The sequence below is a fragment of the Pelmatolapia mariae genome, linkage group LG23, assembly GCF_036321145.2.
Source record: "Pelmatolapia mariae isolate MD_Pm_ZW linkage group LG23, Pm_UMD_F_2, whole genome shotgun sequence".
Lineage (NCBI taxonomy): Eukaryota > Metazoa > Chordata > Actinopteri > Cichliformes > Cichlidae > Pelmatolapia > Pelmatolapia mariae.
In genome coordinates, this window is record NC_086246.1 from 48950767 (window position 1) to 48963617 (window position 12851).

General features: G+C 39.0%; 2 protein-coding genes across 2 annotated transcripts; both read right to left on the reverse strand.

Annotated features, from left to right (window-relative positions):
- Nucleotides 1-263: 263 nt before the first annotated feature.
- Nucleotides 264-6874, reverse strand: btf3l4 (basic transcription factor 3-like 4). Its single transcript, XM_063466216.1, has 6 exons — nucleotides 6699-6874; nucleotides 6266-6327; nucleotides 2973-3086; nucleotides 2657-2858; nucleotides 864-923; nucleotides 264-615 (listed from the first exon to the last, which is right to left on the reverse strand). Exons 2-6 carry the CDS (start codon nucleotides 6317-6319, stop codon nucleotides 569-571), a joined length of 477 nt encoding a protein of 158 aa, XP_063322286.1. The 5' UTR covers nucleotides 6320-6327; nucleotides 6699-6874; the 3' UTR covers nucleotides 264-568.
- A 2716-nt stretch (nucleotides 6875-9590) lies between these two features.
- On the reverse strand, nucleotides 9591-12600 carry ptgfr (prostaglandin F receptor (FP)). The gene is made up of 2 exons (XM_063467438.1): nucleotides 11806-12600; nucleotides 9591-9953 (listed from the first exon to the last, which is right to left on the reverse strand). The coding sequence occupies exons 1-2, from the start codon at nucleotides 12598-12600 to the stop codon at nucleotides 9642-9644; spliced, it is 1107 nt and encodes a 368-aa protein (XP_063323508.1). The 3' UTR covers nucleotides 9591-9641.
- Nucleotides 12601-12851: the final 251 nt, after the last annotated feature.

Consider the following 12851-nt stretch of genomic DNA (forward strand, 5'->3'; position numbering starts at 1 on the left):
TGAAGAAACTCAAGAGGTGTGCAGAAATGTCCCTCCCCAGTTTGCTGTCCACACAGCCCGCAGGACGGTGTACAAGCCAAGACAGCAGAGCTAAGGTGCCAAATATAAAAATCCAGCCTTATGCAGGACCTGTCATGCTGTAGGAAACTGACAAGGCTTCTTTTCACATGAATCTACACAAAATTCTTATTGATTTATTGATAAAAACATTCAGAACATTCAGTCAATGATCACAGCATCATTAAAAAATGTTAAATGTCTTTATTTCATAAACAAAACACAAAAAAAATCTCTTAAGACTGGCTTTAAAGACCACAGTAATCTGATAATGACTGAGTGTGGAAGGGATTCACCGTTTACCAGATGAGCATTGGGTTCTTATTCTTTTCTCTCTCTCTCTTTTTTAAATACACAACCTAGTAGTGCTAGTGTGTGACTCAGACATCTGTAGGTCATTGGAACACGTAAAAGTCTGTGGGATATATGTGGAGATAGTGTCTGATATGCCCTGATAACTAGACTCAAAAAGACAGATGGAGGCTTCACTTCAGTCCAGTGAATTTTTCTGTCAGTTTGCCTCGTTCTTTGATGCTTCATCAAAGTTCTCCACGAGATCTACAGAACAGCAAAAGCACAGCATTAAATAGTTAAACTAGAGGAAAAATCTAAACTCTAAAGTCACATACGTGAGTTCAACTGTAGTAACTTTTAAGGGCTGCAGAAAAATATTCAAAAGAGCAAATTGACTTAAATTGAGTAAAAAGAGCAATCTTCTATAGTACAATGAAAATTTAACAGAGTGTAGCTGTGTTGTAAGTTTTCATTCTGATCATTCTTCTTTTTATACATGTGACACTGCATACCTGGCACATCATCATCCTCTTCCTCAATGTCCTCTGGCTTTGGAGCCTTGCTTTCAAGAGCTAAGACGAAATGCACAAAAAACACATTTTAGCTGGAAAGTGATAGAAAGTTGCCTCGAATAATGACTTTTAACCTATGACGAAGCATATCTGTATAAGAGTTTTCTCTTCCAGTATGACAGTACTCTATTCACAAACCATGAGCGATGGATCATCGGCAGTGGCCTTTGGCATCACCATGTTAGCATTCTCCACAATAAGGGAATAGCTTTCAGAACAATGAGGCCCATCCCTCTAACAGAGTCCCAGAGACTTGAAGAATCAATGAAAGGAGCACTGAAGCTGCACTGGTGGCATGTGGAGACACCACTTGTCTCTGTATTTGGCAAACAGAGCTGAGAGTGTTTTTGAGCTGAGAGTTTTCTATCATATATGCTGGTATTGATCTCTATGATATGCCAGTATTGGCTCATATCACTTAAAATTGAGACTTATTAGACCAGGCAACATTTCTTCCAGTCATTTATTGCCTTAGCTTGTTTGAATTGTAGTCTCAGTTTCCTGCTGTTAGCTGACAGGTTGCTGGTTCAGAGATGTTTTTTTTGCAAAACTTGATTCTAACAAGTTACTGTTGCCTTTCTGTTTGCTTGAAGCAGTCTGGCTAGTCTCCTCTGATCTCTGGCATTAACAAGGCATTTTCATCCTGAGAACTACCACTCACTGGATATATTCTCTTTTTCAGACCACTCTCTGTAAACCCTTAGAGATTACCTTCTTGTGTGGGAAAATCCCAGTAGATCTGCAGCCTCTGAAATGTTCATACAAACGTTTTCATGGCATGGCACCAAAAACCATGCCATGTTCAAAATCACTTTTACCTTTCTTCTCCACTCTGATGCTTGGTTCTGTGCCTAAATGCACTGACTTGCTCTCAAGTGATTGGCCGCTTAGATATGTTTGTTAAAGACTAGATGAACATATGTACCTAATAAAGTGGCCAGTACATGTTTATACCATCTTGGCTCATCTGGAAAAACTAATCTTTAAAAGATTTGCTTCACCTTGAAAAGTAAATATTAAGTATAAAGTGGATTTTGCATATTTAACTGTGTTGTAGCTCTTCTTTGAAATTGACAACATTTACATTTTCCTGTCAATCTATTATCAATCAACCAAAATGTGAGACGTGCCTAGAACTTGACTGGGGTTCAAATGGAGCAAACTGAACTGACGGGGCATGCAGCAGCTTAGGAAGTCAGAAACCTCCATATACACTGAATGTTAACACAAAAAAAAGAAGAAGCCGCCGCCACAAGGTCACACAGCTCTCAATCGGCCTCTGTGATGTTGATGTGGCTTTAACTGTTCCAAGAAGCACTTGACCACCTGAACCGTTCCTAGAATCAGGCGTCTATCAGGAAGAACTGGATAAACTGCACATTTCCAGGTGGACAAAGATTGTAGAGCCTTACCCAAGAAAACTAGAAGCTGTAAATGCTTTTGAAAGAGGGTGTGAATATTTTGCACATGAGCTGCTGCAAGAATTTCTTTCCCATGAATCAAAGTATAATCAACCTGTGGTGTCAACTACAAATTATCCTCCCAAAAAGGAAGCGAGTGAAAATGAATCCCAACTAAAAGGAAAAAGTTTAGGCGTCTACTTAACAGGTAAACTTAGCTTTGTGTCCCTTACCTCTTTTATCCCTTTTTGGTATAAACAAGTTAAGCTGATACCAAAAATGAACATAAAATCAATGAAATAATAAAAATCAAAGCCCTGAAGGGCGACCCACCTTGCCGAGGGAACTGTTCTGCGAGCTTGCGCAGGCTGCTGAGGCTGTCTGCTCCAAGCTGACTGAGGATGGCGGGCAGCATCTCTGTCATCTGTTTGGTCTCAGCGTGGCCGGTGATCGCAAAGGTGTTGGCGGATAGAGAGGCCTGAACTTTGGGGTTGTTAAAGTGAATCACAGTCCCGTCATCCTTGATCATGTTCACCTGAGGAGAAAAGATCACCCAAGTTCTCTCAAGTCCATGCAGGTTATTGATACCTTTGAAAAACTAAACAGCGGTCTGCTCTACACGACCGCACATTCACCTATGTCAGTTTACCTCCTCAATTCCAGCAATATTGTTGACAGCAAACTTCTTCAGTGAACTCTGAAGCTTTTTGTCATCAGCTGTTGCAGTTCTGTGAACCACCTTCTTCTTCCTGCGTGCAGTGCCCTGAGAACATAAAATATACAATCAGATCAACACTTTTCTAAGTCATAGGCTGTGACAGAAACAGAAGAAAGGAGAAAAATACAGCGACAGAAAATGTTTGGCTAGTTACAAAATATTGTGTTTAAATCCTCTGTCTGGTTTTGATTGCTTACCATTTACCCTTTCACTAATAATTTTAGTCATCATTTAACCTTTTACAGAGTGAAACGATGTCTTCAGTTTTCTTCCCTGTCTAGCCAGTCACCCTGAAGCCAAAAGTAAACTACTGTGCAACTAGAGAGATCAGAGACTGTTGCATAAAAACACCATCGTGAGTTAATCAGTTATAAAAAGACTTTAGCTTTAATCACTAGGAAGTGCGTGGGCTGATCTTTTTTCTCAGTTTGCATGTGTGTGTGTGTGTGTGGGAGAGAGAGAGAGAGAGAGAGAGAGAGGAGGGGGATAAAGAAGGTATATACAGCATCAACTCAAATGTTTTATCACCTAAAAACAAAACATGTCAACACCAATAACAGCAGACAACTTTGAAACTGGTTTTCAATTCACACCCCTAATAAGGGCATAAAGGTGCCATTCACTATAATATAAATGGTAAAAGATTAGAAGAAATAATGGGTTAGAGAATAAATCACATACTGAATCCAAATCATGCCGTTAGATACAAAACAAATAATGGATTAATCCATTTGTTGATTGACAGAATTTTATGAATTAATCATTCGAGGATTAAAAGTAAAGCCTAATCGATATAAGAGTGATACTGGTGGTCATTTAAAAATCTAATATTCTATTATATCAGCTGATATTTTTTTTCTTTCAGACAGAAAAAATACCAGTAGTGGCCAGTGGTACCCCTCAACCTCCTAGTAGAGACACCTGTCAATAAATCAATTTTAAAGTCCGACATACGACCTTAACCTTGAGGTCGACGTCACCGATATTCAAACTCGTCCAAGTTTTTTAGTAGGTACACATGGTATCAATTTAAATCCTACGTTGCTTGGTACTCAAGTTCACAAACTTGACAACTTGGTGACAACAATACCACACATAAGCCGTGAAAGGCTGATGGACTTCCCTAACATGTGCCCTCATATGACGGCAGGGGTTTTCTCTGTTTCCTGTCTATTACTGTAAGGTCTGTACAATATAAAGCGCCTTGATTCAACTCTTGTTATGATCTGGTGTTATATTAACCTCCTAGGACCTGGGGTCCACATATGTGGACATCACATTTTGGGTTGTCTAGACCAAAATACTAAATTGGTAAAGAGTTTGGGTCTTAGGAGGTTAATAATGAATTTGAATTGAATCAAATTTAATTGAACTCTGATGGTCAAACTGTGGAACGTCAAAACTCATAACATGGTTAAAAAGTATTTCTCTATGGAAGCTTCCTGACTGCCTGAGCTAAGTTAACATTTCAGTTAGTTATTATATCAGAAGTTTGAGTTAGTAGCTCAAAATTTTGAGTTTGTTAGGTCTAATTGTTGAATGTTGCCATTGTGTTTCTTAAATTTGTACAGTCTTAGTTCAAGCAGTAGGATCAAAGCCATTCCTTTGATCCTAACCACCTCTAACCACTTTGTGCTGGGGGAGGTTTTTTTGCAGATACATCCTATCTGGAAGATCTGCTTCTTTTGATGTAAACTTCCTGCGTTTACGACCCTTTGGTCAGCAGGAGGTAACACACACACACACACATTCTTACCTACATACAGAAGTTCACACATATACATATAATGCCTTAGAACCATGTGGGCGTTGCTTTGCTGTGTTTTGTGTGAACTGTCTCTCAATAAAAGCCAGCGAGAGGAGGCCGGATTTGGGGTCATTCGTGATGAGCTAAGATACCAACGAGGCCTCCCTTGCGCAAGTAATCGATCGATCGACTGTCTTGTTTCCTTTCATGATGAATAAGTCTCTAGAACTAGCGGGGTTTGTGGGAACAGACCCAACAGAGTTAATAATAAAAAATGTGTTTTCCCCTTTTCAGTGATGAAAAAAAGCTTCCAAATTTCTTCCATCTCTTCTTTACTCTTTTAATTTTCACCTATCGGTCATCATAAATACTGATACAGATATCACTGATATCAGACGATAATTTCAATTCTATCGATCAGTTCAGGTTCAAATATATATATATATATATATATATATATATATATATATATATATATATATATATATATATATATATATATATATATACATATATATATATATAGTCCCAATTCACAACAACAGTTTCGTCTAGATACTTTATTCTGTAAAGTGTCTAGAGGCAGAACTGGAGAAAACCCCAACAATCAAGTGACTCCCTTTGAGCGAGCACTTAATGACAGTGAGAAGGAAAACCTCCCTTTAATTAGGAAGAAACCTCCAGCAGGTCCAGTCTCAGAGAGGGCCAGCCATCTGCCACAAGCAATAGGGAGGGTGAGAGGAAAGAGAAGAGAACAGAAAAGGAGAGCACAGGGAGACCGGACAGAAACCAGACTGAGGGAGAGGAAATAAAAATATAATGACATGTTGCAGTGGTGTATAAACACAAAGAGATGAAGCACGCAGCAGTCTGACCTATAGCAGCATTACTTAAGGATGGTTTACTGTCCCCTGAGCCATCCCTAACTAAGTTTTATCAAAAAGGAAAGTTTTGAGTCTAACCTTAAAGGCAGAGAGAGTCTGTCTATGAATCCAAACTGGGAGCTGGAAGGAGATCTGCCTCCCATTCTACTTTCAGAAACTCCAGGAACCACAAGTAAGCCTGCAGTCCTGCGGTCTTTAAGAGATGATGGGCCAGACTATTAAAAACTTTGCATGTGAGGAGAATGAGGCAACTTTTTTAAAAGGATTGATTATTGTTTAAAATGAGGAAAAACTGTAATAAAATACATAAATAAATAAAATTATCATATATCAGAACTTTAATACACCACTTAATGGGCACTTTAATGAATACTTGATTCATTTTTTTCTTTTGTTTTTAATCAACCAATTAGATTGTCCAATCAGTGCTTATTTTCTGCAGGCAACGCAATTAAATGAAGACGTTAAAAAAAGGGCAGTAACTGGTAATTATAACCACGAACTGCAGAACTACAATAACCACCCTGCTTATTGTGTCCTAGGTGATGCTGTACCAGCTCAACAATCAAAATCCCTTCATTTTTGCAACTTACCTTTCCTCCTATCCGCACCTGGGCTTGAAGTTTTGCCAGTTTTTCCTGATTCATGTTCTCAACTATAGGAGGGAAAAAAATAAAGACAAAATACATTTATTTTAAAACAACAAGAGTATTTGAATGCTGCTGCAAAATTAGCTGGAGCAACAATATGAGCAAAATTACAAAAATACGGAAAAATATCATTATTATTATTATTATTATCATAAAAACAAGGCGAGAGAATAGAGATATTAAAGAGACAGGAAAGCTAGATGTAGCAGATAGAACTGTAACTGGAGCTGACACTAACTTGACAGCAGACGTGTGTGTGTGTGTGTGTGTGTGTGTGTGTGTGTGTGTGTGTGTGTGTGTGTGTGTGTGTGCGCGCGCGCGTCTCAGAGAGCTGCTGAGACGAAAACACAACACTCGGCCCACAGTGAACACACACCGTATCGCTGCTCCGCTCGCGCCGGCAGTTGCGCTCCGTCCGCAAACCAACAACCGCACGGGCCGCAAAAACCGCACCTCTCTCACAAAAGCCAACATCTACGGGAACGAGCCTGCTCCATTAAGCACAGAGGCATGCGGCACCGAAAGATGGAGGTGATGAGGAAGAGATGACGTCACACATCATATGGCTGATCTCCCCCCACCGTCCCACCCCTTCTTCGTCTCCGACCAGCGGGAGGGATTTGGTGTCGTGCTGCCACCTATGGGATGCTGTTTAAAACTACACTAATAACTGTAAAGCGACACTGTCAGCGGATTGGACCACAGTGTGGGAAACCGAATCCACTCTGGTTATTGTACATGTCCCCTTATAGTCAATATTACAGAACAAACACAAACGTATGACGAGTGTGGGAACAATGTGTTAGTATGTGTGTGGGACTGTTCACTGAAAGCCTGATAAATCTAACTTTTAAAAACTCACTCAGTCACAAACTGCACAGTTTTCCCAGTGAACAGTGCTACGTTAAGCATGGATGGAAGCAAAAGTCTGTTTTTTATGGCCTTCTGTAGCAGGCTTATTTATTCATGTATCCCCTGTTTTCATCTGCTGTTCTGTCTCACTTGTAAGTTTGTCTATAGACTAACTGAGCTCGTTTTGAACCACAGGTTTAGTGAGAGACTTAAACATGTTGAGGTGGGTGCTGTTGTGGTGCACTGGTTCCTGGTTTAAACCCCAACTAGGGCCTTTCTGTCTGGAGTTTTCATGTTCTCACTCATGGGTTTCTTCCAAGTACCCTGTCTTCCATCCACTGTCCTAAAACATGCAAACATGCATGTTAATGTTAATTCAAACCCAAATGTAGAGAATAAGCGCTGTGTGAATGTGTGACTAAATGTCACTTATATGGAAGTACAGTACTATGTAATGTTAGTCCATTTCCAGTTCTGCTTTTGAAAACAATTGTTAATCAAACAATGTGTGCCAATATGTAAAGTTCTGCATGAAGTGACACCTGGTCACCCAATCACACAGAGAGCTTGGAGTGGAATGTAAGTAGACTTCTACAGTGCTTAAAGCAATGTTGTATGACTACAGTTCAGGACACTCAAAGTAAAGATTTTATCTCATATTGTCAACAGATGGAATGTAATAACTAACTAAATATAACATGCAGTTTTAAAATTACACTCACAAAAGCAGCAAAATCCATTCTTTTTCAAAATACATAATTTATAATAAGAAATCACCAATTTCTTGCCTATTCTAGTCTCATATTTCAGACTCCTTGGGGCTCTGTCCTCGAAAGATGTTTTAGGTGGAGAAAACCTTGCTGTGAACTCACATTATCTTGACTACAACGCATTAAAAAAAGAACATTTTCACCATTTTCTCTTTAATGTTTATGGTTTGTTTTTCCATTTTCCGTTTTATTACACAGTACAGGACAAACACATTGGAAAGTTTTTTGTTGTTTTGTAAAAAAAAATATGGCATGATACAGAAGCACCGGTGCAAAAAAATCACATTTACAAAGTAATAATGCACCTACCAGCAGACTACTTATCTGCTGAAAGACTAGCCTCTCAAAACATCCGATTTCATTCTGATCATGATCACACTTGAATGCAGCGTTATATACTTCAATCAGAAACTTCTTACTCTGATCATTCTTTACAACATTTTGAAAGAAAAGCACAACACACACCCGAACCATTTAAAACATCAAACTTATGTACTAATACAGGCAAAACTCATGTTTTCAATTGGTCCACGTTATAACATAATGCAGGCTTAAATTGTTTAAAGGCTGGTACAGTATAGACCATCACGTTAACAGCTCACACACTATAAAAAAGAAAACACTTGATGACATTCAAAACACTCAGTGAGCAAAAGTTTTCTGTTGTGGTGAAATTGTTGCTCGTTTTAAACATCAACTAGACTTTCAACACAAAATATTTGCTTCAGGTAAAACAGTCCTGTGAAAAACTAAGTACCAGTATACCCTTACTGCTTCTGGTCCTGCTAAATGCCAGGGTTGCTTCTCTTTAAAAGCATGAAAGCAACATGGCTGAAGTTTGCAAAGTCGCATTTGAACAAACCACAAGACCTCTTGAATAATGTGCTTTGGACAGACAACACCAAAGTAGAGATGTTTGGCATTAATGCACAGCCATGTTTGATGAAATATAAGTATAGCACAATATTAGCACAAAGACATCATACTGACTGTCAGCATGGAGGATGATAATTTGTTTTTTCAATCGCGCCTTGCAGTCTATCTATCTATAAATTTTTTGCACGCTTATCATGTCATGCACATCTGTGCAAACCAAATGATTAACACATTATACTGGAATCCATATAATAAAAAGTTAACATGTAAGGTCAAAGAAGACTCAGTCACAATCAATAAATATTAGTGCAAAGATACAGGCTGGAGCTGCATGTGGAACAAAGCCAGGAATGAATAAAACAATGACTGTTAGTTCATCTCTAACACTCTGACAGTTTTTGATAGAACTTGTCTAGTGCCCCTGATTCAGAAAGCGGGGCTAAAAGTTTAGAACAAAAAGTCAATACCACAATATACAGTAATAGTGACAATTTATGGTGATCATTTTGCAAATGTTACAAGAAAACATTTGTGGTTTGTGTAAGTGCATTTTTGATAGTCTTCTAGTGTCTCAGTGTGTCTTATTCATCTGGAAGAGACTACCAAGCTGAAATGGGATTAAACTGCAAAGAGGAAGAGCGCATGCAAAGGAAGAATCAAGGGAATTTTGTTTTAGACCTGGGTCACTTTAAAATTGAAAATTGGACAGTGACCTTAGGATAAGCGTTCTTTAGAAATGTCCTTCTAGTATTCCAAATGATTTTCTTTCCTTTTGTTTTTCAGCACCTTGGCGTTCTCAGATAAAAGACTCAGGACAGGGTTCAGGTGATGGATTTGATGACAACATTACGCACAGGTGTTTTACCGAGGCAGCGGCAATCAGATGAACCACCACTGGAGCTGCTGGTCTCCACTGAGCTGTGGAGCATACTGCGCTGCCACCGATGGAGGGTGTAAAATTTCGAGCCACAACAGCTGTGAAGCAACACGAAGATTTTCCTGAGAACAGCCTTCCTCAGCAGGATGTAGACCCACGGGTCCAGGATCTGGTTCCACGTAGCCATGCGTATAGTCAGCAGACTAAAAGACGGAGACTCATCCGTGGCTCTGGTACTCAGAATGGTGACATGGATCTATTGGAGTGGTAGAAAAACAGTTATTCTAAATATTTATCAAATACTTTAATAGAAAACAATTTTAGACTGGTTGTGTTAGACTGGTTGGGAAGTTACAGGAAAAGCGAGGTAAGATTAGTGTGTGCAATTTTGCATCTTTGTTGTTATTAAGAGATCTCTAATTCAAAGCATTTACTTTTTTTTTTAATTATTAGAATTGCTTAATTTGAATAATAATTCAAAACCATGATTATTTGGAAGTCTTCAAAGCAGCTGCCATATTTTTCAGCTTGTCTGGCATCAATTACTTGGCATCACAAGTCCTTAATTAATACATTTACTGATTTCCACCAATGTACAACAATTAAACATCAGACATCTTTTACATGATGATGACAAGGATAGAAAAGAACAGTGATGGACGTGGAGAAAAACCTGTTTGTATCAACCCCTTTAAAATGCAAAGACAGACAAACAGAGCTTGCTTAGAACACCACAGACATGCTCGGGTATGTTATTACCGGAGTAAAGTAGGATCTGTTTTCTCACATTCTGTCTCCGTTCCTCTTGGTGATAACAGCTATTATTTCTGCTTATTTTTTTCATCACCTCTGTTTCGTTTTCCTCCTTCTCATCTCCATATCCTTGTCATTTTTAAAGACCTCTCGATTGAAAACCCCCGTCACCTATCACACTCAGCTCCATCACCGCTCGCTTATAGGGGTCATGTTACTCTCCACCACCTTCATCTGGGAGTCTGCATTATGATGACTCTTCTCTCTGTCTTCATGCTCATGCTTCTGCAATCGATTTTCTTCCAAATGGTTTCATCTTATTGCACTTTTTTAATTTCATTTTGACTTTTTGTTTTTAATTCAGTTTGCTCCAGAGTGTTTTTTTTAATTTAAATTTCAGTTTAAATGTTCAGTTTTAGTTTAGTTTTCATTTGTTTCAGTGTTACTTTTATTTTTTTTATTGTTATTAGTGTATGGAGGCCATATGTCAGAAGCAAGATTTATGGAAATCAATATAGGTGCTAAAATAAAAACACCTTTTGAAAGCAGTTGACTCACAGTCTTGCAGACATGCAGAGTGTCAGTAAACAAATCTATCAAAGTCTCATCAGGGAAGCTGTAATATTTTTATTCTTTTTTCAGTGTAAGGCAGTTTCAAAGATCTGGTTTTTATTTTTAATTTAGCTCACTAAAATGTTTGCTCACATCTGGTTTTGGTTTTAGTTAACTATGATAACACTGTTATTAAACTACTGTGAAAATGCAAACATTACTTAAATTTGTGTGTTTAATCTAATTGACATTAACCTTTTAATCTTACTTGGTTACACTGACTTTAATGTAATTTAATTTATTGTTTTATTTGGGTTTTTTAATTAAATAAATACTAATGCTGCAAAGAATCAGATGACTGGTAATATTTAATCTCAAGGCATTCATTTAGTATTGCTGTCATTAATATTTCAGCTACGCTCAGTTAGGCTTTTATTGTTGTGGGAGTGTGATGTGGTTTCTTGTTCTGACCTCCAGTAAGCAGCTGTTAAGTTTGCTAACAATTCTAGTATTTAAAAAAAACTCCCATTATTGCTGTAATGTCGATACTATGTACTTACTCATCTTCAAAATGCATCATGGACACACTATCAACAGCAGTAGTTTAATGATCAGAAATGCAGTGTATGAGGGAACATAACATTGCTTTAAGAAAGATATATGGAAAGACTTTTAACTCAAGGCTTCAGGTAGCAGGGAACAAATCCAGCTTAGCTTCCTCAGTGTCACTCTACGCTCTGTAATTTTTCATTTTTCCCTGTAATTTTTAACTGTCAGTTAAAGGTGTGCTGAGGAGGTCTTACCAGTAATGGGCCCCAGCATACGCAGGACACCAGCATGATAGCCAGGAGCTGGCAAATCATCTCTATGTGATAAGGCGTGCTTCTGCAGTGATGCTTGTGGCGCAGTTTGGCCTGTATTAGGGCACAGCTTGTTAGTGTGTTGCAGACAATGGAGATCAGCAGTGCCAGCAGCCCCAGCAATGAAAATAGCAGCGGCAGGAGAACATCCAGCCAGTCTTTGGGTTGCTCGATAAGGAAAAAGCACCAGCTCCTGGAGCTTTGAACCTTGTAGGGCCTCGACAGCATTACAGGCAGAGCAGCCACCAGTGCAGCAAGCAGCCAGGTGACCCCAAGGAGCCTTTTCATGTGGTGTGAGGCCAACACTGTGGAGTGGAAGATAGGCCTGGTGACTCCAATGCAGCGCTCCACAGCCATAGCACTTCCCAGGAACAAGGGGCTCAAGCCAAAGAACACCATACATGCCCCAAAGATGGTGCATATGATTTGATAAGGATCAAAATTCTCCCATTTCTTTTCAGCACTGTACACAAAAAGCACCAGGGATCCATTAATGAGGTGACCCAGCAGATCTGTGATCACCAGGCTGCTGGCAAACAGCAGGAAGGATGCCCTGGACTTGGTGCGGATGCTGCTGTAGGATTTCAGCAGAATGAACAGAGCAAGGCTGTTGGAGAAGATGCCAACAGTCATAGAGATTACTGATGCAGTGATAGACAGTTCCTTCTGGAAACAGGTGTTATTGGTGGGTCTAACCTCTGACCTGCAGCTGGACTCTGAACTCCCATTAGCTGACATGGCTGGAATTAAGTCTGAAAGAGAAGGTAAATGGAAAATATCGGTGTGATTCAATTCGACCAAAATAATGGTTTGGATGAAATCTACTAATAAAATTGACTTGGAAGCAAGTAAGACACAAGTTTAATATTATTAATATTTTCAAGAATAAAGCTTATATACACTTTAAACTCCTATTACGATTGCTTTTGTAGTAATTCCCACTCATCCATCCGTCCACTTTCAGGGTCCCCGTTCAAACATTTAGATTA

Coding starts and splice junctions, on each gene's coding strand:
- ptgfr (XM_063467438.1), bottom strand. CDS start 12,600: ATGTCAGCTAATGGGAGTTCAGAGTCCAGCTGCAGGTCAGAGGTTAGA. Junction 9,954..11,805: donor TATGCTGGGGCCCATTACTG/GTAAGACCTCCT, acceptor CCACTCCAATAG/ATCCATGTCACCATTCTGAG.
- btf3l4 (XM_063466216.1), bottom strand. CDS start 6,319: ATGAATCAGGAAAAACTGGCAAAACTTCAAGCCCAGGTGCGGATAGGA. Junction 924..2,656: donor AGAACAGTTCCCTCGGCAAG/GTGGGTCGCCCT, acceptor ATTTCGTCTTAG/CTCTTGAAAGCAAGGCTCCA. Junction 616..863: donor AGAGGATGATGATGTGCCAG/GTATGCAGTGTC, acceptor GCTGTTCTGTAG/ATCTCGTGGAGAACTTTGAT.